At 40.7% G+C, this 26,972-nt stretch overlaps 2 protein-coding genes across 2 annotated transcripts; one reads left to right on the top strand and one right to left on the bottom strand.

The window, feature by feature from the left end:
• Nucleotides 1–5,646: 5,646 nt before the first annotated feature.
• LOC134550671 (uncharacterized) lies at nt 5,647–7,615 on the bottom strand. The gene is made up of 2 exons (XM_063397401.1): nt 6,777–7,615; nt 5,647–6,417 (listed from the first exon to the last, which is right to left on the bottom strand). Exons 1-2 carry the CDS (start codon nt 7,242–7,244, stop codon nt 5,647–5,649), a joined length of 1,239 nt encoding a protein of 412 aa, XP_063253471.1. The 5' UTR covers nt 7,245–7,615.
• A 10,366-nt stretch (nt 7,616–17,981) lies between these two features.
• PSMA1 (proteasome 20S subunit alpha 1) lies at nt 17,982–26,645 on the top strand. Its single transcript, XM_063398063.1, has 10 exons — nt 17,982–18,207; nt 19,163–19,207; nt 21,353–21,454; nt 21,944–22,047; nt 22,819–22,907; nt 23,152–23,222; nt 24,082–24,211; nt 24,915–24,994; nt 25,680–25,784; nt 26,297–26,645. Exons 1-10 carry the CDS (start codon nt 18,205–18,207, stop codon nt 26,351–26,353), a joined length of 786 nt encoding a protein of 261 aa, XP_063254133.1. The 5' UTR covers nt 17,982–18,204; the 3' UTR covers nt 26,354–26,645.
• The last annotated feature ends 327 nt before the right edge of the window (nt 26,646–26,972 follow it).

Here is a 26,972-nt window from a genome sequence, read left to right as displayed (position 1 = left end):
TTCTGTCCTTAACTTGCTAATTGAAATTTCTGTCTTGAATTGAAATAGAGGCATTTTATGGACTCTGCTTATTAATAAAGATTAAATCTAACTAGGGAGCTGGTTTGATTTTTCAGAGAAGTGTGACTTAATGGATGAGCATCAGATGCATAAATATATTCTAAAAAAGATCAAAATCAGTCTGAATCAGGTCATTTATTGGGAGAGAGAGGGGAGAAAAAAAATGAGCTGAATCTTTCAGTGAACTTCCCTCATCTCCAGGTCTTTCGGATACCCATTTTTGACCTTAAATCAGTAAGACAGGTCCTTGTTAATTAACATTCATTTAAATTCTGTTAAATTGCTAAAATTGCATTATATTGTCAGCAGGCATAAAATAACCCAGTAAAGAAATTTGCTGAATTATACCTCTTCAGGGTCTGGCCTGTTTCAGCACATGCTTGAATATAATCTCAACTGTTTTGCTTGGCTGTATTACTCCATTCAGTTTTTGTGCATTGAAATCTTATGAAGACCTTAATGTATTTAGAAATTCATCAGACTTTAATGATTTCTTATGGTAAGTACTGGACAAGCTTGGACCTTGTAGAAAATAGAATAAACAGAGTCACTAATTGTTTTGTTTGTAGTTCAATAAAACTGGAACCTTCAACTTGAAGTATCAGGCTGCAGATGTCTGAGTGACAGTGGAAATATGTACAGTATCTCACCTCTTGAATAAAAAAATCTGGACTCTTATGCCTTCTGGTCTTCTCTATTGTTTGGAGGTTAATTTATTTTCTAGCATTCAAAGCAACAAAGGTCTAAAAAGACAGCCTATGTAAGCAAATCTTCAGAACAAAACATGTTCCAAAGAAGGAGAAATGTAAGAGAATCCTGCAATTGTGACTTGGTAATTATATCTGCTAGAGATTCCACATGAGATTAAAAAACCAGCAAAATTATGCAATTAAGATAATTAGCTCATTAATGTGGAAGTATTTTGTCATTCTAATCACAGAAGGAATTCATCTGAGTTAAAAAGCAGACAAGAATAAATTGTGGTAGGAGACAGAAATTGTCTGGTTTTAAAATTATAAATTTATGTGGTTTATGTCTGTCCTCTAAAACCTAAGCACAGCACCTGCATTTCTTAGGTTAATTTTATTTTTATTACTCGTTAAGAGCAAGTTGCTCATCACACATAACCTGAGCCTTCTATGTTGTTCAGGAAGACATCACATGCAGTGAAAGTGCTCCAGTTAATCTTTCCTATTTAACTATTTTACTTTTGTAGCTAAAAATCACTTCTGTTCCTCATATAATACAATAGGATTGCTTAGGATTTGTAATCAACACTGTGTAAAATTGCAGTAATTTATCAGCCTGCTCTCAGCTGAAAGTCCTGTTGGCCATCCATTCACGAAGTTGTACCAAGGGATATCTGGAAAAGGTTCCTCACCCAGAGGGTGTTTGGGTGCTGGGACAGCCCCCCAGGGCAGTGGGCACAGCACCAGCCTGACAGAGCTCAAAAAGTGTTTGGACAATGCCCTCAGGCACACGGTGTGACTCCTGGGGTGTCCTGTGCAGGGCCAGGAGCTGCACTTTGATCCTTGTAGGTCCCTTCTAATTCTGTGAACCACAGAAAGCAATACCCATTAAGACAGGTCAGAATTTACCACATAAGAAGCTGTACACCGAGTGAAGTGAAATGTTTTTGTAATTCTGATAGGGTTGCTGCTTTTGTTGCCTGTGTACAGCACAATGATACAACCCTCAATAGTTGTAAATAATCCTAATGTATTTAGTTGCCAAAGGCAAACAAATGGAGGTAAAGCAGAGTCATAAGATCAAGTAATGGGTGACTGGTTCATTTAATTCAGCTCTTTTTGTACTCAAAACTAGTGCTTATCAACTTAATGCATGATTTTAAAGTAAGAGAAGAAAGAGTTGGATGTGGGAATGTCTTTAAAATTTCAAAGATGTGTATTTTTTCGGTTGATATTTTTAATAAGTAGGCTCTTTTAGAAAATTCTTAACATGTCTGAACAGACTACATAAGTAAAAATGAGGGTATGCTATGGAAATTTAACAATTCTAAATCTAGATAATTCAAGTTATTACCTTCTGTTGATTTTATGTGCTTATTTATAGCTAAAATGAGCCCAGCACACTGGTATACAAGGTAATGGTGTAGAAATAATTGGCCATGTGGACCTGCTGGATCTTGCAATGAAAGAATAACAATTGACCTGCAATAGCAAAAGCAACACATTTTAGAAGGGTTCTTCCGTTGCTTTGGAGTTTTTCGTGTTTGAATTTGTAACAACCTTTGAGGAAAGGAACTTGAAAGGAAGCAAACTGGACACAGCAATAGGTTTTTACCAGAGCTGATTAGGGAAACCCAGAAGTTGACATTATGATACCTTTGCACTTATGCTCAATTAGTAGTAATGACTGATGCTTAATATAACAAATTCAAACACTGTATGAGCCAAGAGCTTTGTTTCAGTTTACATCATTAACTGAGTTCCTATTTGTAATGTACTTGCAATATCATTTATGCCATTCCATAATGTTTCCTGTTGTGATTGTTAAATTATGTGTGATCTAATTGCTCTCTACAGCTCCCTGAAAGGAGATTGCAGCTAGATGGGGGTCAGCCTCTTCTCTCAGGCAATCAGTGACAGGATGAGAGGACAGAGCCTTAAACTGTGCAAGGGGAGGTTCAGGCTGGACCTGAATCTGGACAGATTTCTTCACTGAAAGGGCTGTCAAACATTGCAACAGGCTGTCCAGGGAGATGGTGGAGTCACTGTCCCTGAAGGTGATCAAGAAAGGATTGCATGTGGCACTCGGTGCCGTGGTCTAGTGGACACAGTGGTGATAAGTCAAAGGTTGGACTTCAAGGCCTCAGAGGCCCTTTCCAATCTAAATGATTCTGTGATTATGTAAGATTTTATGAAAGCATGGAAAAAACGATCTCAAGGGGTTTTTGTAATCTGAAAATCTGTCTGCTTCAAACTTGATGGAATTTTATTTATATTTGGAAAAAATACTATATCAATTGCAAGTTATATGAAACACATAAGTCTTACTTTCTTATAACTACTAGCATAACACTGACCATGAAATGAGTTACAGATGTTTTTATTTAGTCAACACTCAAATATTTTTTCCAGAGCAACAGACATCGCATAGTAAATTTCACTCCTACATTATTCACTAGCACTGACCTACAAAAAACTGCAGTGCTATGTTTATTTGAGTATTTTTACTGCTACATTAAAAATGTTATATTTACTACAATTAGAATGTTTATTAAACATGAATACTGTATTATGCCAATATATTGCTAGAGAGAAAAGCATAGTGAACAAACAACACAATTAGTAAATGAAGTGAACATAAACCTGTATTACCCTATATTGTTTACCCACTGATTTGTAAAAGTTGCTGGTTTGTAATCTGTTTCTCTGTGACTGCTGCTAATTACAAGGACTCTAAAATTCAAAATAATTACTGCCTAGTACCAGTGTGTGCTTGGTAACAGTTTGAAAGTTTGTGATTCCTAGCCTCTTTGGTATTTAGTACTTAATTATTTAAGGGCTTATTACAAAGTAGCAGTTTCCTAAATGGAGGTCTACTAGATGTATGCAATCTTTGGGATTTAGAATACAACACACTACTTTCATTATTTGATGTCTGAAAATCACAAAAAAACCTATGTACCAGGGGGTTACCCAGATAGCAAAGCAGCTGAGTGACACATTATAGCTGAAGTTCTTTATGTCATATATCCAAATTGCTGCTGTTAATTCCTACTTTTCTTTTTTTTTCCCTTTCCTCCTAAGCAGAGGGAATGAGCCAATGTCTGGGTGAAAGTTTGCCTGCCAGCAAGACCCAAGCCACCACAATAACCACGTATACTCAGCCCTGGAGATCTGATCAGGAATATACTGTGAAATCTTAGATTTTCATTGCAAAGACTGACCCTTCTGCCATCACCGTGTTTTCATACGGAATTTTCGTTTGGTTGGTTAAACTCAAAACCGGACCAAATTTGAAAGTGGAGTCCCTTCCTTCATGGATGAGAGTATGAAGAATACGGTGTTTATACCCACAGCGTACTGGCAGTAGAATAGAACACCTCATAAGTGACTTGGCAGTACAGACTTACTTTTTCTTCACTAAATCTGTACTAGCAAAATTCATGAACTGGTGGCATCTGTCTCTACAGTGGAAAATATTTACTGACTTTATTGACAATTTAATATACTTTGTCAAGTTTTGTTGGTTACCTTTTATTGATCCTGAGACATGGGGTTGCTTTTGCTTCCTAAGTGATTAAACTTGCAAACACTTATCATCATCAGATTTTGGGAAGGTGGGTGTATATTACTTTGTAATTCGCTTTGGAAAAGCATAATAATGATGAATATTTCAGATAGAAATTATGATATTTAACATAAGAATATGGACAAAAAGCAGTCATAAAACTATTTAAATTACCTGTTATAGTTATATATCCTATATAACTATATATCCTATTGATAGTTATATATACTGTTATCCTCCTAACTCAGAGGATAACTATTTTTATAGCTTTGTTTTGAGGGTTTGTTTGTTGTTGTTTTTTTCTGTCAAAGGAAATTGCAAGTATGTATTTATCCAGCTACCTCCACATTTTCCAGTGTCATTGATGCCAGTGATCCCTACAGTGATAAGTGGTCAGTGACCCTCACATAGGATGAACTACAGGAGTCTTACAGGCCTGCCTGTTACTCATCACAGTGGTGGAACAACTGCAGCAGCAGCACAGGGACATTTTGCTAAAAGCTCACATTTTCCCCATTAAGTTATTGTACGGGCAGAATAAAATGTTTTCTTAAAACCTGAGCATGTCTTTTCTCCACCCAAAGACTTGCTTTTGTTTGATTTTTCCTTAATTTGGTGAAAGAAAAAATAAAAAGGAAACTCTGCAAAGGCCAAAACTACCAACTGGTAGTGCCTCTGTGTGAATGCCCCATTTGCAGACTCAAACTTGCACCTAGAGACCTTAAACTACATTGAAAATGTTGTTTAGCAGGTGATGTCAACTGCTGTTTATCTTCCTCCTTGTTTGCAGCTTTGGTATCACTTCAGAACATTGCCAATAATAAAACTGATGTGTCTAGAGTTGAAGGAGTAGGTTTTGAAATCGTAAAGCCGATTTGTAGTCTTTTGTCCTATTGGAGTAGTAGGAACGGGTAAGACATCAAGGTTTGTATTCCTCAGGAAACAGCAAGATACTCCTTCCAATGAAAGACCTTTATTTTAATAAAAGATACAATATCAAGGTAATAACACAGCCTACTACAGAAAAGCTGAACCTTATTCAACTGGACGACTACAAAATATCTAAAACTAGGTGGTGAGAAATCTATATGGGGAGAACCTTATACCTAAAGAACCTGTCAACCTAGAACTGGAGCACTAAGAAAAACTTTATCTTCTAGAGGAAAAGATTGTCGAGGAGCTACAGCTAAGCTATGGGAAGCTATGGCTTACAAATGGGATCTTCACTAAAATCTGTGGTGGGGGATGTGTCAGTGCCCGGGCTGAGCATGGGTCACACATCCCCTTGCACTGCTCTGCCAGCTGAGAGGTGAGCTGGAGCTGGGGACTTCAGAGCTGAGCGGAGAAGCACAGTGCGCTCCTCTTCCAAAGGCCGCCGCTTGCTACTCTCTGCTGCCTGAGACTCTGCGGAGAGCTGTAGCTCAGGGACTGCCCCACCAGGGCAGGGCTGTTCCTCTGCACAGAGCTGTAGCTCAGAGAAGACCCCACCAGGGAAGGGCTGTGCCTCTGCACAGAGCTGTAGCTCAGAGAAGACCCCATCAGGGCAGGGCTGTGCCTCTGCACAGAGCTGTAGCTCAGAGAAGACCCCATCAGGGCAGGGCTGTGCCTCTGCACAGAGCTGTAGCTCAGAGAAGACCCCATCAGGGCAGGGCTGTGCCTCTGCACAGAGCTGTAGCTCAGAGAAGACCCCACCAGGGCAGGGCTGTGCCTCTGCACAGAGCTGTAGCTCAGGGACGGCCCCAGCAGGGCAGGGCTGTGCCTCTGCAGAGAGCTGTAGCTCAGGGACTGCCCCAGCAGGGCAGGGCTGTGTCTCTGCACAGAGCTGTAGCTCAGGGACGACCCCAGCAGGGCAGGGCTGTGTCTCTGCAGAGAGCTGTAGCTCAGGGACTGCCCCAGCAGGGCAGGGCTGTGTCTCTGCACAGAGCTGTAGCTCAGGGACGGCCCCAGCAGGGCAGGGCTGTGCCTCTGCAGAGAGCTGTAGCTCAGGGACGGCCCCACCAGGGCAGGGCTGTGCCTCGGCACCTCCAGCAGCTCCTGGCCGCAGCCGTGTCCCCCGTAGCAGAACGGCTCTGCAGGGACCGCGGGGCTCTGGAGCTTCTCCTGCAAGACACAGCACGGGAAGAGCAGGGGCTGAGCCTCCGGGCATGCCTTTGACCGCCCCTGGAGACACGCTGGCCTGCCTGGGTTGTCCCGGGCAGAGGCTGCAGGAAGAAGGGCTCGGTCCGGCTCAGCCCGGTGTCCCTGGGGCTCAGCCCCTGAGCCTGATTCCCTCCCTGGGCCTGAAACACCTCCAGTGCCTCGGCAGCCCTTGGGCCAAGGGCTGCCCAAGAGGCTCAGCATCCTCGGCATCTGCCCAGGTTTCCTCCCCCAGGGCGGCTCTCCTGCCTTGCCTGACACCAGCTGGGTCCTCGTTTCCTCCTGGCCCGGCCCCATCCCGCCTGCCTGACGCGCCTCCTCACCTCTCCCCACCGGCTCTGGAGCTTTCTGCGAAGGCGCCGTCTGAGGAGAATTCCCATCAGCAGCAGCAGCAGGATGAACGCAGCCAAAGAAACTGCTGCCACCACTCGCAGGGGGGTCGTCTCAGGGCCCGTGTCCCGCTGCTCCACGTCCTCGGGCAGCTGGCGCCAGGTGCCCGTGTGCCCCTCAGGACTGAGGGGACGGGCCAGCATCAGGAGCACGTAGACTCTCAGCAGCCACTGCCAGCCGCGGCCAGCCATGGTGCTGCTGCAGGCTGAGCTGCCGCCACACGCTCTGCACACGTCTGTGCTCGGCAGCGTCTGCCCGTGCTGTGGGCGCGTTGACGGGCTGGGGACAGTTTCCAGGCACCGCACTGCCCCGGAGGCTGCGATGTCACAGAATCGTGGAATCGTTGGCTTTGGAGAGCCCCGTGAGATGACTGAGTGCACGCGGGGACCCACCCCCACCATGGCAACTCCAGCAGAGCCTTGGTTGCCACACCATGGCTTTCCTTGAACACCTCCCACACCGGGGACTCCACCACCACCCCAGGCAGGCAATTCCAATGTCTTATGCCCCTCTCTGGGCAAAAGCACTTCCTAAGGTCCAACCCAAACGTCCCTTGGCACAGCTGAAAATCCTTGTTGGCATTTGCTCTCCCATGTCCGTGTCCGTCTCGGAGAAGGCTGGCACGGCCTGGTCACTAAGTTCCCTGTAGGCAGGAGAACAGGCTTTGCCCATGAGTGCAGCTCAACTTTTAGCCATCCCAAGGGGCTGCTTATCCTTATTCTTTGATGTCCCAGGGATCTTGGGAGTTGGAGAGCAGTGCGGGCCTAGAGACAGCAATGGTACTCAGTGAAGGAAGGCCCTGCCTGGGGCTGCCCAGCAATGACAGGGGTGTGTCCCAGGCCTTGGGACACTGGAGCAAGTGCCCTTGGCACAGGAGGGAGGAGGGAGCTGGCCTCTTTGGTATTTAGTACTTAATTATTTAAGGGCTTATTACAAAGTAGCAGTTTCCTAAATGGAGGTCTACTAGATGTATGCAATCTTTGGGATTTAGAATACTACACACTACTTTCATTGTCTGATGTCTGAAAATCATAAAAAAGCTATGTACTGTGGGTTACCCAGATAGCAAAGCAGCTGAGCGACACACTATAGCTTAAATTCTTTATGTCATATATTCAAATTGCTGATGTTAATTCTGAGGCACTTTTGTATTAAAAAATGATCATCATGTGTCAGGTGGTAATTTTAATGTTCAGGTCTAAACAATATTTTTTGATATTTGGTTTTGGCCCTGATTTCTTACTGTGAAGTTGTTTAAGTAGTCCTGATCATTAAAATATTACATACTTGGCATATTTGCTTTCTCTAATGCTGAAAGTGAGGAATACATTAGCTATACATAAATTTAGTTTTGCTGTTATTTATTACCATGTCCCCTTCCCATGACTAATGCCTTTTTTTATGTGAGTTCTGAAAGGCATGGAGGGAAGAAGGCAAACAGCCTTATGGTTTTAGGGAAAAGTTTAGTTAAATTTTCACTGCTTTCTGATATATTAGAAGAATTTTTTTTTTACCAAACTCAATAGTTTAGGTGTTTTTAAAAGGTACATGAGATAGTCGTGAAGTTAATTGAAATCCTGAGATGTGTCGTATTTAGTTACCGTCCCAGTCAGGTCTCCTCCACAGACAGGCCTGTACTAAATCTAATGGTGAAATTAGCATATTTCTGAACAGAAAAACCTTGAATTGCTGTAAAATATATTAATCTGGCATGTCAATTAAAATAACTAGACATTTTTCAGCTTTTCAGTTGAGAGACCTGATTCTTTACTCCCTATCAAAGTAAAAAGGCCTTAGAGATGATAGGTAGGACTACTGCTTTAATATATACACATTTTATATTCAGGCTTTGGACAACAATTATATATGAACAAGCTTCTGAGAGGTCTAGCTAAAAGCCTTTGTTTTTAAAGTAGATACAGGAATATATTGACCTGGGACATAAGCGAAATGAGTATATAATTGATTACCATGTGGAAGGTAATAAGGTTCCCATTGCCACAGCAGTATCCACAAGCACATTTGGTTTAGTTTGTACTGACCTGAAATATAGATAAACTATTTTGGACATGATAGTTTAGAAGATGTTTGTGAAGCAGGCCAAGCTTTTCAAGTTAAATGAAAAGTTTGTATTAAGTGACAAAATGACCTGCAGAAGTTTAACTTATGTGAACCTTAACTAGTAGAATGGGGTACTTCACGTGTATTGTTAATTGCTTAATCACTAAGACTAGTTCACAAATGCAGATGTAAAATTTTTAGATTTGGAATGCAAGCAATATGCTCCAAGGGTCAAAAAGCTCTTTCTTCCCATATGAAATCTGCCATCTGTTTTTCTTCCTTCTTACCTTCTTCCCCCCCTGCTTTCCACCTCATTTTTCCATACAGACAGGCTACAGAACTTGAAAAGCTCACTTCTTAAAAAGCTTTCTTGATGATCAGGAGTAAGCTAAAGACATTTTGTTTGAATAAGGCAAAGATTCCATACTCTCTTTATCAGCTGATCTCTTTCTGTTCACCCCGAGGACCTTATCTGTACCAGTGCTCCAGGCCAGATAATCTTACTGATGGCAGCAGGGGAGGGCACAAGTATCAGCCCCCTGCATAATCACAATGGGACAATAAGCATAAACCTATTTCTACTAATTGAGTTGAAATATAAATCAAAATGATTCCTCATTTCATACATTGTGGAATACTGCCCCCTAACCTGGAAACTTTGTTCAGTTTTCTTACAGCTAAGAGGGTTTTTTAGTTGACTTTGTTTGGGTTCTGCTCTGGGGTCTCGAGAGGTGTATTGATTTTGGCAATTGTTTCCTAATCTCAGATGATCATTCCCTTTGCACTGATAGCCAATCTTCCTTGGCAACTTTCTCTTTATACTCACTGAGATCATTAGCACTAGTGTCAGGAGCATTTTTAAATTAGCTTTTTGGGTTCTTCAGGAGCAAATATCAAAATACTTTATTATCCCACCAACATAACTAGAGAATTGTTTCTGAGCATTCTGTTTCAATCAGATCAGGAAAGAGCACTATTCCAAAGACAAAACCCCCTACTTGGGACTCTGATTCCTGAATGAGACCTTAGCAGTGTGTCAGCTCCATGACCATTGTGGCAACTGGAGAAGTTTGTCAGACCTGCAAGATCACCCTACCTGTTTTCCAGAGGGCCCTAAAACAGGCTATTGCCTATTATCATGTAGTTTAAAGAAAAGATTTCCCAGTGACCAACATCTTCAGCTCCCCTCAGTGCATCAGAAGTACTTTCCAAGGCTACTTCTCTAAAAACTCAGGAGTTACTTGTGATTCATAAAAGACTGGACTCTTCAGCCTCATTTCAGTTCCACATTTGGAACTACCTTCTCAAACTATATCTGCACTATCTTTGACCATCTGGTGACCTTTATCAGATTACTGCCTAAAGATTTTTGCCAGAAGTTTGACACTCCAATTATTGAGGGTCATATATCATCTAGAACAATCCTGCAAGCCTCACTTGACACAGCAGGGACGGCAGTCTGTGCTTTCACTGCCCCCTTATTTCTTGTGCAATTTTCTTGGCTTCCATGTTTCCAAGAAGAATAAAGCCATTATAAAGAATATTTTTGAGCATCCTTTCCAAAGAAGCATTGTAGTCCACAAAGGGGGTGAGCTGGAGCACCATACCAGAAGTAAGCAGAAGTGATAGGAAATTACTTACTTCTCTACTGGTTATTTAGTCAAGTTTTGTCTTTTTCTGAAGTATAGACTTTTTCATAGATGAATCTGAGGAACTTTATTATTTGAATGCTCTTCTAACTACCAATTCTCCAGGTCTTTGTAGCAGACTCTGGCTTCCTCAGCTAGAAGTTGTGCCTGAGAGACTTAAGATGGGAAGGAGGTATGCTGTCCTCTCCAGAAGTAAATATATCAGGTATCAGACACATTTGCTAGCAATCTGCCTGGTTTCTTGAATGAGCTGGGAAACAGATTAGGTCAGTCACGCATCCATATCACATGCAGGAAGTCCATGCCAATGTTCTTGAGACTTTTCTACAAGGAATGTGGCCAACCAAGACCTACTCTTCCCATGGATGTGTATAGGAAATGCCAGTCTTTTTACTCCAGAGTGGCTTTCAGAGTCTTGTAATCAATTGTTAAAGGAGACAAATGTATTCATGTCCCTCCCCTCCCCCCCCCTTTTTTTTTTTTTTTGTTTTGTTTTATTTTAATGCCCAGAGTGATTTTTTTTTCTCTTCAAAAAATACCGTAATTAAGAGAAGAACAAGTAAAAGCCAAATGTATTTGGCCAAGTAGACTTAATTTTCCATGGGACACCCAGAGAAGATTACTTTCTTTCCCTTGTCCGCCTTGTCAGGAATTCTGCTCTGTTTCCTGGATGGTGCTCTATCAGCTCAATCTATTTGACTGCTCTTCTAACACTGCACTTCCAGGCTAGTACCCTCCTTGGTTTCATTGCTACAATAGTAATTGTATCTTGAAGGATTTGTTAATATATTTTTGTCCTTTATCTGCTAGTTTTCAAGTCAGTTCTGAATATCATAGTTATTTCTTCTGTTTCTCAGCACTTTGGAATGGTTAGAAATGTCACTTGAACTTTAAAGTATTTGTAAAGGTTCACCATGGATCCTTCATAAACCAGCCTAATCTTAGAAGAGTATGCATTAAGAAAGAAACAGTATGGAAGAACACATGAAAAGATAGATATGTGTTTAAAAAGTTACCAATTATTTCAAGAAAAGACCTCAAAACAGTGATAATGCTTATGCAGCAGTGCAGATTAAGAAATGGCATTTCCTGAGCTGAGAAACTTTCTCTGAAATTCACATTCACTTCACTTTGTCCAAGTGAGTGTATAATGAGTTCATCCCTGGCTAGAAACCAGAGAAAGTTGGTCCATTTCTAACCAATGCTCAAAGTCTGCTAAAGGAGAGGTAAAATCCTCCTAAGAATGAAGCAGTGCTGTCATTTTATTGGTATACTACAGTTGCACAATGCTGTGTTACTAAAAACTTTGCAAAAATAGAAATGTGTATAATGAAGTTGGTTACAGTGTCAATTCCTGACATACTTTTAAATTTTTTTCCTTCTTTGTGGCTAATCAGATTTAGGCTAAAACCCAGAAGACCATTCACTAGTACACTGCTGGAGGGTGATGCTCAGTATCAAGATTAATCCTTTAAGTTCACTAGGCAGATATTATGACACAGAATTTGGAGTTTTAATCATGTAGCTGACGGCTCTCAATAAAAGCAGAAATAAAATATATTTTATATACTTTCCTAATTTGTTTTAAATTTGGCAGTACCAACTACATGTTCAAGATCTAAATAAAACTCTGGCTATACTGAAGTAAGTCAGTCAAAAAAACCCATTGGTCATGCTCTAAAGAGTGTTACCCAGAAACTGTATTTTAAAATCAAGGTTGAATATATTCTGAAGAAATGATTAATGAGTCTGATTTGCATTAGAAATATATACTGATGTCACTTCAGAAGAAAGCTGCAATATGAAAGGGCAAGCTACATACATGGGGGAAGCTTGGTTATTATTGATAAGGAAGCAGCACCAGGGAATACTTCCAATTACATTGTATAAATGATTTTCCAGGTGAGATCCTAAACAAATTAACTTGATGTTTTGCTTTAGTGGTAAAAAGAGTATTTTTGTCTGAAATGAATCTAAATAATGTGCTGAGAATTGTGTAAATGTAATAATGAGAATACAGAATTTGATAAAAGGAGCGTTCCTTTTGAGAGGAGATAAATTTGTAACTTTCACCCATGTGATTTTGTGCAATACAAAAAGAAGTACAAATCCATTCATATTCACTGCTCACTGTGAGGCAAGAAGGTGTCCAGGGCTTTCTGATAATTGTATTGCCATAATGCTATTTGCTATTTGAATTGCATAACAAAAAATTGGTAGCCTCTATCACTAGTCCCTTCACAATCCTAAGGCATGTATTCAGTTTCCAACCTGGAAAATATCTTAAATATCTTCTTGTGTTTATTAAGTATTATAACACAGTTGAAAGGGTCTATATAAATGCAGGAACAGTCTTCTTATTTCACAGCATTTTTGTTGTTGGTGGTGGGGTTTCTTTGTTTTTTTTTTTTTTTTTAGATTTCCATGCTCCAAGTATGAAAACTTTCCTTTGGTAACAACTTTTGTATTTTCATGTCATGGAATCTGTTGTGAATGAGACATCTGTAGTCACAAATTTATTTGATATATATTTCTTAAAATCAAAACCAGACGTGCAGATGTGTGACTCTATAGTGATATGCTAATAACTAATGCAGAGGTTTTTAGATATTCATTCAATGCATTCAAGGCAGGGTTACATCAAGGTGGTCTGGAATTAATTTAGAGCCTTTTTGGCCCATCACTGAATCCTTCCAGGAACCACGCATAGAAGCCAAGGGTTGTGCCAAATACTCTGGATTTAGAATTATCCTTATATCAACAGAATTTTTTCATAATTTAAGCATGTGTGATGCAGTGTCTGAGCTCCACGATCTGTCAGAATTATCGCAGACAACAGACACAGCAGTGCCAGAAGCTCTCTCACATTTGTCAGGACAGGCTTAAATTTCTGCTTGCATTGTTGTTAGTTTAGGGATACATGCAATAAGGATGACAGTGCCAAACAAAATTTATTCTATGAAAACTGGGATGTGCATGACAGCAAAACTGTTAAAATCCATGTAGCAAAATTAGAAGCTTGGCAAAAAGTAAAAAAAAAAAACCTGGCTGATGACAGCAGGATTTTTAAGACTAAAACCTACTCAAACATCTATTTTTCCTGCATATTAATTCTCTATTGTTGTCTTTCCTAATCAAAAACTGAATCCACAGTAAGAATAGGCTGAGTCACTTTTTAAAAATGTGGTCTACAAATACCAGAACCTAAACAGTGCCTAATACAGTACAATACATTGCCTAAACAGTAATGACTATTAAAATGTTTAACTCTCCCAGAGAACTTGAAAATGCCTGTAAAGAGAAGTGTCACATAAATCCTTAATGCTTTGCTGTGGATAGAACGTCAACTCTAGGGCCTTTTCTCTCTCTCTCTCACTCTCTTTTTTTTTTTTCTTTTTTTTTTTTTTTTTTAGTTTAATATCCTTTGGAAAATTTATTTCTGTATGTGAATGTCTTTCCATTTTTAAGCAGAAATTTTTGGCAATAGTGGATGTGGCAAAAATATTGTGAACATTTTATTGTGTGATCTACATATAAGCACTCATTGTAAAATATTTATGGCATATAAATGCATAAGTAAGAAGCTAATACTTTGTGTAGTCATTAATTTAATATGACAACAGTGTCGGTGGCAAGGAAATGGGATCCATTAGTGGTCTCATGGCTTTATTTCTGTGCCACACTGTTATTTGCTATCTGTGATGACTCTTTCATAGGGAGAAATTTTGAACCTGAGATAGTGTTTATTCATTAATCTGTTCACCATTCTGTCTCATAATGTTATACATCCCCTGCTGAAGGTTTGATTATGCTTTGATTTTGAGTCAGGTATACTCAAAAATAGTTCCAACAATATGAATCAACAGAACAGTTAATATATTTGAAAGAGCTTATGCAGCTATATGCCCACTGAAATGGATCTTTTATCCACAGAAGTTTAATAACTGCTGTTCTTTTTCATTGAAATGAAAAGCTTAGCAGCATTTTTGATAACTGCAACAATATCTTTCATAATTCTCCATAAATTAGGATAATTCTTCAGTTGTATTTTGATGACTCAGACAATTCTATGTATGCTGTTTAAATCATAACTTCTAGGCTAGCAAGCAATTTACAGCCCAAAATACATTTTTCTTCTACAATAAAAGTATATTATACAGAAACTCTTCCTCACTCAGAGTGAAGAAATAAATTTCAGGTCCTAGAAAAAACTAGCAATAAACTCCATCTAAATTTATCTTTAAATATATTTTTGCTCTATTCAAACAAGAACCTACAAATAAAAACTATTTCCATGACCAGGATATGCTGCTACAACAGCTCTCCTTGTGCCCTTGTTTGTTCCAGAAGTGGACAGAAAAAGCCAGACTCTTTCCTGCAGTTCTCTTTCCACAGGGATTATTTAAGCCTGCTTTCAGCATTGTCTGGTCTTTCCTAGCCAGCTTTGATGATCAAGCAAGGTTAGTTGCCCTGTAGGCCTGTCCTGAAAAGGTCAACTGACGTCAGTCCACAAAAGCTGTGGATTATAAAAAATTACGAGTAGACTTTAAAAAGCACGTAGTTAACATCTTTCGTGACAAAATATTCCAGTGGTTTAAATTGGTCAGTAAATTTTACCATTTAAAAATGGTAAAAAATGCCTTTGGCAACATGAATGCAAGTTTGTCATAGAGACTGAAATGTCTGCACCTCTACTAACGTGCCAGCAAAATAACAGGAAAGAAATCTGGTATAATTTATAAAGAGAAGTTATTTTTTTCCTATTTACAGAATTAATATAAAATGATAAGAACTTATCATTCCTTGTAAGAACTTCTGAGATCTTCTTTAAGTTATTCTACAGACAAGTATGTACATTTATAGCAGCTGTCAAATTTTTATTTTTAGCCTTAACCTACTTGATGAAAATGTCATCAAATATTATGCATGTCATACACCAAGGCTTCTAATTAAGTAGTCTTGTCACCATATATCTATTAATTAAGGAAATCTCTTACCTGTATTAAATCCAAATATGGACTGTTCACATTGTCAAGGCAGTAAGACAGTTCTCAAAATAACTTAGTCAAAATGCTCAGTCCTGAGCACATTATGACAGCACTGCTATTTGTGGGCAACCACTTGTCCATCTGACAGGAGTGGCTCTGTGGTCTCTTTGTGGTATAAAAAGGGATTTATCCTTTCCCTTCTCCAGGGGGATGGAGGTGCTCTCTTCATTCAGTCTCTCTTATTCTGGCACAACAGTTTTCTTTCTTCTTCTTTGGCAGTCTGCTGTGCCTGAGCAGCACAACATGCAGCCTCTGGGAGTGCTCCCAGAGCATTACTACTGACCTCAGGGGGGCCAATCTTTTGCCAAAAAACTCCATCTAACTACAGGAGCATGGCACACAGGGGTTAATGTGGGCTGATGGTGAGTGGTATCCCAAAAGGGGACTTGCAGGAATGTTGTTTCCTCTCGTGAATCAGCAGAAGCAGAGGCATAATGGCCTTGCCTTTCAGTTGCTGTACATTAATCTCTGCAGAGCAATGCCTGTCATCGCTCAGATGTCAGATGCTGTTTATAACTCTGCTGGAAACACAGCATAGAATAAAACAGGCTCATTAGTTTCTCTTGAGACTGTACATGCATGTTTTAGGTTAGCTATTCTTTCACTGCTGCACTTAGCTCAAACATGGTAGCAGCAGCATTGGTGGTTGGGAAAGTTGTTTAGTCTGTGAATTTGTCCAGCTGCTCTCTCAATGCGTGTCCAAAAGACCACGATGCGTTCAGGTGCAGAGGTTTCCACAGCACGGGTATGACATGACTCAGAAGTACTCCCCTGCCTGGCTTGAACCTGCTGCTTTTGATGGCACCCCGTACCAGAGCTGCAGGACAGAGAGAAGCATTGAATCTATTCAGCATCTCTGTGCCAGCAGTGATTTGGCAAGAGTTCAAAGCCTTTCCTCATTTATCTGTTATTTAGACTGAGGAATTTTACTCCTTACTGTCATCCTTTATGTGAAGCTATTCTGTAATTCGAATCCTTCTTTCTACTTTTCCCAGTGCCACATCATTTCAAGGTGGGAAACAAGAGTCATGGCCAGTGTTCAACAGTGTCAGACACAGTATGGATTTATACAGTGGCACAGAAATGCTTTATGTTTTGTTCTCCTTCCTGATAATTCCTTACATTTAACTTGGACATTACTGAGCACTGAACTTGTTTTCATAGAGCTATCAATTGTGTATTCATTGCTCTGAAGTCATCCTGGTTATCAGGTTGCCAACTGTGAATCTAAAGGGGAGAAATTATTATTTTCTCCTAACTTAGATTTTTTAAATAAATAGTTCATTTAAATGTGAGGATAGTTTTATCTTTACTTTTCAATCCTATACTCTTTTATATTGTGATGTCTTGATGTAATATACTGATTGCTGCTCGTCATTCACTTTTTCGCTCTGCAGTTAAATTTGTAATATATGTAAAATGCTTCCTTTCTGGTGTGATGCCTTTGTTATCTGAAAAAGAGCTATCTGATTTTGCCTTGTTGATTTTTGCCTTTCTCACCTTCTGAATCCACGCATTACACCCTCAGCTCGAATACTTGGATGAGGAATAGGCTGGGTGCTCTTTAACCCCAGCACACTGAGATGAAATCAGAAATACACCTCCAACTCTCCGGCTTTAGCCCTGCCTGTAGAGGTCTCGTCCTGAGCCTAAAGGGCAAGAAGGAGCATCCAGAAGGAAGTGAATGACTTCCTCCGGCGGTAAGCATTTCCCCGCTCTAGAGATCATTCCTGCCTCCGGCTTCCTCCGGTGCTGCTGCCTTGGGAATACGGAACAGTTGTGGTGCCTGCAGCAGCAGGAACTCCGTCCCCTGCCACCCTTCCTGCTGCCACGTGAGCCCCACCCCTTTGCTTCGGAATAAATTTTTAATAGCTGGACATCTGGTGAGTTCGGGTTTGACCATATTTTGTTCTATCCATCTAATAAAGGGGAAATGACTACTCGGGAAAATACTTCAGTTGTTATTTAATAAACCTACAACAGCTCAGGCAGCTTCCAAAAGTCTTCATGAATGCGGCTATTACCAAAATTCTCCATGAAGTTTTACAATCCTGCCTTTTTATGGCTAAAATCGCGGCTGCTGACATTGCTCGCTGCACAAAAACAGAACAATGGGGAGTCTTGGCGCGGTTTAGCGCTCTATCAAAACTAACGCGGCTTTGCCAGAAGGAGAGGAAATGTCTGTGTTGTTCTGCTGCCGTAGGCGGAGTAAATGGAGCTTTAGGGAGTCCCTTATTGCGGTAGGAAGTTATTGGGGAATGGCATTCCAGGAGGGGCTGCGGGAATATTTACTGGAAGCTCCGTGACACCTGAAAGCTCTTCAGCTCGCTTAATAAAATTTATATATCCTGTTCCCACACAAAAACGGTGAGGAAAGGAAGTCGTTTCCGAATCAAATAAACTTTTTTATTCATCAGAAAGCTTTAAAAAACCCAAATCAGGTAATTGAAATCGGCGTTCCCCCAGCCGCCTCCCTCGGAGGCAGTGCGCAGGCGCGGCCCATCGATGTACTCGGGGCGCCACTGGCGCCGCCTGCTCGCTGCCAGCCCGGAGCGCTCGCTGCCCCGCGCCGCCCGGAGCCGCCGCCGCCGGCAAGCAGGAGGATGGTGAGGGCCGCCGGGGCGGCACGGGGGGCACGGCCCGGTACGGGGGACCCCCGCCGCCTGCCCGGCCTGCCCAGCCGGCACGGGGGAGCCCGGAGAGCGGGCGGGAGGGAGCGGGCCCGTGAGTAAGCAGTTCCCGGGCCACGCGGGGCCGCGGGCGGGACTGGGCCTCGCTGCCGGCGTGAAAACAAATGGGAGCGGGCAGCGGGCCCTGCTGCGGTCCTGGGGCAAAGACTTGCAAGGCCCTGTGGAGATCCATGTAAAGCTCCCTCCAGGGGTCCGGAGCATCTCTGTTACAAGGAGACTGCGGGAGCTGGGCCTGTTCAGTCTGGAGGAGAGAAGGCTAAGAGGGAATCACATCAATGCGTACAAATATCTCAAAGGCGGGCTAGGAGGATGGTGCCAGGCTCTTTTCATTGTGCCCAGGGACAGGACAAGGAGCAATGGCCATAAGCTGAAACAAAAGAAGTTTCACCTCAACGTGAGGAAGAACTTCATTACACTGAGGGTGGCAGAGCACTGGGACAGCTGCCCAGGGAGATCTGGAGTCTCCCTCAATGCAGACATTCAAACCCACCTGGATGTGTTCCTGTGGCACTGCTCCTGCCTTGGCAGGGGGGTTGGACTGGATGATCTTCAGGGGTCCCTTCCAAATAACAGTCTGACAAAAGGAATTTGACAGTGTAACAACTTATTCACAGAAAAAGTGATTACTGGAATGGGCTGCCCAGGGAGGTGGTGGAGTCACCATCACTGAAGGTTTAGGGAGACTGAATGTGGCACGAAGTGCCATGCTCTAGTTAACAGGGTGGTGTTCAATCATAGATTGGGCTCGATGTATGGGAGATGTTTGCAACCTTACTAATTCTGAGATTCTGTGGAAATAACCAAGGCTGCCTTCAGGAAAACTCTGTTAGCTTATTAGGCATACTAATGAGTTTTCTTTTGTTCATTCCAGTTTCGCAACCAGTATGACAATGATGTCACAGTTTGGAGCCCACAGGTAAAACCTTTATACACTTGCTCACTGGGGTTTTAACTTGCTTTTTGGGTTTTCTCCACCTCGCAGCAGTGGTATTACAGTCACAAAGGCTGTGTTTAGATGCCTGAAGCTTCCTGCAGGCTGTCCCCCTCTCCCTTTCTAGGCTGTAGGTGTCCAGAAAGCCCGCAGCACATCCCTGTCTGCTGGTGTATGAGCCTGAGTGGTGCTTACCTGGGCCTTGTCCCCTCCAGGTGCTTAAGGCAGTTGCTTTCTAAATGTACCTGTGAGGTAGAAAAGAGATGCTGTCATCTTTGGGTGGTTGGACTAGATGATCCATAAAGGTTCCTTCCAACCCAAACCCTTCCATGCCTCTGTGATCCATTTACAGAGCTACAATAAGTTGGTACACAACCTAAGTAAGGTGGACAAAGCATGAAGCAGTTTCAGTCTCCACGGTGTTAGGCCGTTGCTGGGTCTTTCTTTCTTCTGTCCACTAGATATTAGGGGAAAGAAACTATTTAGTTTATAATTTGGAGATTCAAGTAAGATTCGCATTTGAATTTGAAATTTTATTACCTCTGAATCAGTTTCATGCTGTGTGTTACTGAAAACATACATTGTGTGTTCTGAAACTTACACAGATTGTGTTGAATATAAATATTCTGGAATTTTGAAAGCCACATCAGCTGAGGTATTTAATATTGCCTCTTCTCTCACTATGTATATTTTAAGACAAGATTCTTACAGAAAACCAGAGCCTTGGAAAAAGACTCCTTTATATATTCATCAAAACTAGAGGTCTATTTAAAATGCAAGTAGCAAATTGTATTATTCTAAAGCTAATGTATCATTAGTTTGTGGCTTTGTATTGCTACTGAAATTCTTCATCATGTAGAACTCTTGCATGTGAGATACATTTTCCATACAGTGCAACAGAGTGTTCTTTCCGTTCTCCATGAAGACAACCTTGAATATTTCCCTTTTTTTTTTCAGTCAATACCATGATAGGTATTAGTGCCTCTGAACTATTTTCATGCTTCTTAATGATTGTGTTTCTCTGGCAGGTTCTGTATCACAAACTTTAATTTTTTATCTTACCTGTTACTTTAAAAGTTACTTTTAAAACTATAACATTCTCTTGAGACATTTAGCAGATACTGCAGAATCATCAAGAGCACAAGTTTCTATGTTTTTCTTAAATTGTCTTGAAAATATTAATAGTGTCAGGTTTTCTCTAAAAAAAAAAACCATTTAAAATTGCTTCTGTGCTGCAGTTGCTACTGCATCCCTTCTTGGAGGTGAAGCAGTGATGTGATGCCATAATAGTTTTTGGGACTGTTAATACAGGACCAAATCATACTTTATTGGAAGATGTTTTCAAACATGGTAGTAAAGGAAAGGAAATGCGAGATTGAAAAACTTGAAGTGGTTTCACATTTTTAGTCTTGCATGTCGTTCCTGACAGCTGACAAATTCATGTTGGACAGGTCACAGCGGTTCAGTGCTGCTCTTGGGCAGGAAATATCCTGTGTTACTTAAATTCCAGTTAGAACAGGGGATGAAATGCGGCATTAGCGTCTCTCCAGTAGACCTAAATAAAGAACCTTATGGCAAAAATCCCCAACAGCCTATGGGAAGGTGGTGTCCTGTAGATCATCCCTTGCACATTCACCAGAACAGCTCCTGCACTCCCGGCTGGTGGCATGCAGCTCCCTGGTGTCCGTGCCTGCAGGACAGGAGCGCGGTGCTGGCTGTCTGACATGGGCTGGAGGGCTGGACATGGGAAAACCCTCAGTGCTTCTGTTGAATGGACAGTAAAGCTCCTGGCCACCTCTGCAGAACTAATAGGGACTTCATCCTCTTTGAGACCTCTACTCCTGTTTCAGGCCTGACTGCAGTTGGCTGATAACTTGTTCAGAAGTTATTGGGGGATGGCTGGTGAGACACAACTGTGTAAGACTCATTTCTTTAGCAAACCTGATTAAAAGTTAAGTGTCCAACTTCGGCTGGTAGTTCTGTCTTTGAATCACATACTGATTTAACCTGTTATGCATTAAGTTCCTCCATTGGGATGGGGAATCAAAGGTCTGAAAATGCAAACCCATTGGGAGCTGATTCAGAGGATTAAATAGAGAGTGCATGATGACCTTCGACTTGGTTTTGCAGGGCCGAATTCATCAAATAGAATATGCCATGGAAGCTGTGAAACAAGGCTCAGCTACTGTGGGGCTGAAGTCGAAAACACATGCTGTCCTGGTGGCTCTCAAGGTAACTTCTGACCTCCGGTCTCAGTGGGGACAATTATGTTTGTAGGAAAGTTTTGGTTTGGCAAATTAGTTTTGTGCAGTCTGTACTTAGACATGAAATGTAAATGCAATGGCAGATTCCCTTTGCTTGAGTACTGAAATACTCCCAGTACCTAGGCAAAGCGGATCTTCACAATATGGTGAAGGAAATGAGTGGAAGATTTTTTTCCTTTAACAGATGTGTTCCTCTTTTTTTTTCTTCTTCCCATTAGTTATTAGTTAAATCTATTCCTTTGTTTTCCCGAAACTTGAATGAGTGTCTGTTCTTTCTTTTGTTTTGAGAGAACTGAAGTGGAATTAGGTTTTACTTGTCTTCTGTTGCAAATTTTTAACTTTTTTTTTTAATTGTTTCATGAACATATTCAGTTCTTGCTATAAATGTTAGCAGATTTCTCCACACTGCTTAGCAGACTGTTCAGTTTGCTACATAGCTTTCTCCTTTTATGCTTAGAGAGCACAGTCTGAACTGGCAGCTCATCAGAAAAAAATCCTGTATGTTGACAACCATATTGGTATCTCAATTGCTGGACTTACTGCTGATGCAAGACTCTTGTGGTGAGTATCCTGCTTGTTGACATACACAGTGCTGCAATAATGAGGGAAAGTTCATTTAGACTATTGCAAATGACATTTTCTGCTTGGCTGAGGATTAGTCTTGAGTTACTGCTTTTATTGTATTATGCCAAAGACCTCAGCATGAATTTCTGGCAGGTTTTAACTAGTTGGCAGAAATCTCATTTGTTTGGCCTAAAATTTTGCTCTTTGTTTTTGTTACAAGTAAAACAGTCCTGTCTGGTTTCCTCAGTGTGATAGGGTTTCCAGGCAGTCTGAGAAACTCTATCACTTCTTTTCCTCTGGCAGCTGCTTCTGTGTACACACATTTGAGAAAGTTATTAAAGACATACAGTGCTGTTTGTGTGGGCTCCAGAGGGCCTTGCTTTTAGCAACTTTTATCAGAAGAGGTGGGAAGGATTTCTGAAATGTGTTTTAATTGCTGCAGTGTCATAAGGCCATCTTACCATTTAACCTTGCCATTTTTCCAGAGGATCCCTCTGTTGCCTGTGTGAACTACTACCTTCTTTGCATTTGTATGGCAATGAAATACCCAGTTTATACTTGATCAAACTTGTGGTCAACTTTCTCAATAACAATGATAGGTCATGTAGAAATAAAATCATGGAAAGCCTTTGGCCCTTTTTCTCAATGAGTAGAGCTGAAACAAAAATGCTTACCTTAACAGACAAGCCTTGAGACAAAACCTCATCGTGTCTTTCATCTGTGCACTGATTTGAATTTTTAAATTTTTTTTATATTTTTGCTCTCTAGCAATTTCATGCGTCAAGAGTGTTTGGATTCTAGATTTGTGTTTGATAGACCTCTTCCAGTTTCTCGCCTAGTGTCGCTAATTGGAAGCAGTATCCTTTTTTTATACGGTTGTTATACTTTTATAGCTTTTTACTCCTTCATAAAATGACTTCCATCTATCACAGCTTAAAGGTTGAAAAAGTTTATTGGACAGTTCTCCTTTGTTCACACTGCTTGTGTATACTTTTGGAGAACATCCCATAAGGGTGCATTTTGGTCTATCTCTGCTTGGTTTAGGAAAACTCTTGGGTAATTATCATATAATTTTGAGATTGCTTCCTTAGCTTTCTTAAGAAACCCAGATTCCAACTCAGCGCTATGGCAGGAGGCCCTATGGAGTAGGACTGCTCATCGCAGGCTATGATGTGAGTAAGCTGATCTGCAAGAAAACGTGCTTAGGGAAATTTTATGCAACAAAAATAGATGTTGGGAGGGAAAGATGGAACAAGCAGACTCGCCAAAATTCTCTGAATGAGGAAATAATTTTCTGTATCTTACCCTAACGCCTAACTCAGTAGTGTTAATTAATAGCTAATCCTACCTACACTTACTATTTTAAGGTGCAAAAATGAGATTTGTTCTTGTAAACATTTTGCTACTGATTTTAGATGCTTACAAACTATTATTTTGAAGACTTCTAGTTAAAAAATGGATGTGGAAATCACCGCTGGCCTCTCTCTCACTTGTTTAGCAACATTTTGCTTAATGCAGCACACAAAGAATCTCTGTCCTCGAGACTGTTGACATGAGGATGGTTGGAGGAAATTATGATGTCTGTAATTTTGGATGGCATGGTTTAGTCTACAGTAAGTTTTTGCTTTTTTGCAGATAAGACAGAATGTGTATAAAATACCTGCTGCAAGCTGTGAAGTAGGGAGCATATGTAAGCACAGTGCAATTTGTAGAACAGAGAAAGAAACACTTTTTGTGCCAGCCATACTGTCCATTTAAAAGCTGAACTGATGAACAAAGTGAAAAAAAAAGAGGGTTTGGTAATTTTTTTAAATTATTGTTGTGGTTTTTTTAAACAACAGTTTTGAAGGAATTGCATAAGAACAATGATATCAGCAATATTTATATAAAATGTGTTTCTGTGCACACGTGTAGGTGTGATGTACCATGAAACAAAACTATTTTGGACAACTTCATGCTCCAGCAGCAGAGTTGGTTTGGAATTTATTTATTTGTTTGACATTCTGTGGGGGTTTTCTTCTCTCTTTGTAGGATATGGGTCCTCATATCTTCCAGACTTGTCCCTCTGCAAACTATTTTGACTGCAAAGCAATGTCCATTGGTGCTCGTTCACAGTCAGCAAGAACTTATTTGGAGAGGCACATGACTGAGTTCACTGACTGTGAGTAATGGAACTCTCACTCTCACTGGTGTTCATCAATTCTGCAGTTTATTTTGTTAGTTTACTATTCTGCTGCCACTCCATCCTTTTGCATTTAGTGAGACAAAGGTAAATTTTGTGAGCCAAGTTTGGCGTAACTCTAAATCTGGACAAACTTGTAAAGAATATGCTTGAGATTTTCATGTCTTAACGTGTGGATATTTATTACCTAATGGAAAGATTGATTACCTAATGAAAATTACCATTATGTTTATTATGTAATGGAAAGAGAAGCTGTGCTCAGAAAAGCTGAGAAAAATGTAAGAAGCCTCTGCCCTTTTTAACCCAGGGAAGGTGTAATTGTTTCCATACCAGAGCAGGGTTAGTATGTCAGTATTTAGGTGCTGCATTTGAAGTCGTGAATTTATTTTTGTATGGGATATGATGATGAGGAACCATTGAATACCTGCTTGGGGGAAAAGAACTGGGATATCACTGAAGGCAAGGCAGGGGTCAAAAACAGATGCACTTGACCTCAAATATAGTGGAAGGCTGGTTTCTCAAGGAAAACTTTTATAGCCAACTCTGCTTAGAAAGGGGAAGAGCTCTGGGAGTCAACTTGACCAAGCTGATTTTTGTAGTTGTCAACTAAGCTTGGGAAGAAGGGGAGTATCTAGAGGTAATACCATATAATTTATCAATGTCTTTCTAATTCCATTTTCAGGTAATCTAAATGAGCTAGTTAAACATGGACTGCGAGCCCTGAGAGAGACTCTTCCTGCTGAACAGGATCTGACCACCAAGGTAAGGACTAGGTTTCCTTTGCCATTGTTACTTGAAAGTACTGTGACAAAATTCATGTGAAATATGGCTGGCACTGAAGCTTGGAAGCTGAATACTGGTAGATAATATTTTCACTTCATGTCACCAGTTTATCTACTGTTCTGTGTTCATCTCAGATATAAGTTTCTTCACAAAAGTGATGCTTTCACTAAATAAGACTTTGTTTCCCTGACGGCTTCCATCTATTTTAAGCTTTGATCAGTGTTTAAGATGAACTACAGGCACCTGTAGAATCCCAGCTTTGCACTGTAAGCACAGTCAGTAATTCACCTGGCTGGTGAGTGAAGGTGATGCACCAACAGTTTATAAAGGATCCAGCATCAAAAAGCTGCCACAAACTTCTGACAATGAATTGAGGAACTGCTGAGGAAGAAAATTCTAAGGATATTCAATGATCTACCATTTCCATGTTTTTTTATTCTTAGCTCACCATGTTTTTTAGAAGTCTTAAAATACTGAAAATCAAAATGAGATGAAAATAGATGGTTTTGAGAAACTGTGTGTTATAGAAAAGAAAACAGAAAGAAACTGAAGTGGCTTTACTTACATGATTTCAAAACATGATAGCTTTTGTAAGTGAAAGCTATAAAGCCAAAGTTAACTGCAGGAAAATGTTTCTCACTGCTTCCAACCCTTTGCTTGACAGAATGTTTCAATTGGAATTGTGGGCAAAGACATGGAGTTTACCATTTATGATGATGATGATGTAGCACCATTCCTAGAAGGTCTTGAGGAGAGACCACAGAGAAAGGTGAGTGGTGCAGATATGAATAAATAAGATTAGTTGAAAGACAGTAATTAGATATGATCTATTATGTTGAAAAGAAATTTAACTCTACTACTGTAGCAAAGTATTAGGAGGGTGATTTTTAAAATACGAAGTTACTGTATGAACGATGTATATACGATGTTGTATAATCTTAACTGAGATTAACTCAGATGCTTATTAAATCAGTTTATGCTGGATTTATGCCAGGCTGTTCCAGTGTCATTTCCTGTCTCATCTCTGATCAAGTCTGAGTTTTCACTGTTTTACAACAGAAGTGGTTGCATATGTTTCTCATGCCCTTTTTTTTAGACGCCTCTGTAGTCTCCTAATTACCAGCTGTGTCCTGCTTGTGCTTAATTTGGATAACAGTAATTTGTGAGCTGTTGGCTGACACGAGCTGCATTTGCCGCTCGTGGTGCTCCAGTGGTGACAGAGCCGATTTGTCAAGTGCTGTTTTCTGCCTCCCTAAAGTATTTCTTTTCTGTCTCTCTAAGCCCGTTCCACCTGTTGAAGAAACCATGGAGAAGGCAGAGGAGCCGATGGAGCACTAGTTGGTGGATGAGTTCCTCTGTTAATGTATAATTATCCAGGAATGTTTATCCATTTGCTGGTAACTTTATCCTCACCTATATATGCTTTCTGACGCTACATTCTGAGGATTGCTCATAAAGAGAGAAACCAACCCACCTATCCTTAAAAGATAGACAGGAGGACATATCTGGGTGTAACTGCTTGGACAAGAAAGGTGTAATCATTTTCTAAATAGTACATGATACTGTTTTATAAAGAAAAGATACTGTCTTTAACTCATAAGGACAAGTGGAAATAAATCACTTTCTCGGACTCTGCTGTGAGTTTGGTTTTTTTTTAGTCTGAAAAAACAACTATTCACAAATACCAGTGTCATATCAAGGTGCTGTTGTATGTTTGACCATTTGTCAGAGAGAATGCTTACTGTATTGAACTGAGAGGATCTTGAAATGCCTATGAAACCATAAAATAGTCATGGTACAAACAGGGAACAGGATTTCCCTGTGTCAGCTTGTCCCAACTGAAAAGGCATTTGTGGTTATGAGGCTGAAGAAGCTCAAAGGTGGCAACAGCTTGTGCTCCGGTTTTTTGGGGAAGATTTAGTCAACCCTAGCTCTTTTAGAACTCTCAGTGTTTCTT

This window comes from Prinia subflava, chromosome 5 (assembly GCF_021018805.1).
Source record: "Prinia subflava isolate CZ2003 ecotype Zambia chromosome 5, Cam_Psub_1.2, whole genome shotgun sequence".
Classification (NCBI taxonomy): domain Eukaryota; kingdom Metazoa; phylum Chordata; class Aves; order Passeriformes; family Cisticolidae; genus Prinia; species Prinia subflava.
Note: the sequence above shows the minus strand (reverse complement) of the source record. Positions and strands in the feature narration are given on the sequence as shown.

What these genes read in the sequence shown, in the direction of transcription:
- PSMA1 (XM_063398063.1), top strand. An exon ending in TCACAGTTTGGAGCCCACAG is followed by an intron (nt 19,208 to 21,352) that starts GTAAAACCTTTA and finishes TTGGTTTTGCAG; the next exon opens with GGCCGAATTCATCAAATAGA. An exon ending in AGGAGAGACCACAGAGAAAG is followed by an intron (nt 25,785 to 26,296) that starts GTGAGTGGTGCA and finishes TGTCTCTCTAAG; the next exon opens with CCCGTTCCACCTGTTGAAGA.
- LOC134550671 (XM_063397401.1), bottom strand. Translation starts at nt 7,244, where the DNA reads ATGGTGGGGGTGGGTCCCCGCGTGCACTCAGTCATCTCACGGGGCTCT. An exon ending in TCCAGAGCCGGTGGGGAGAG is followed by an intron (nt 6,418 to 6,776) that starts GTGAGGAGGCGC and finishes TGTGTCTTGCAG; the next exon opens with GAGAAGCTCCAGAGCCCCGC.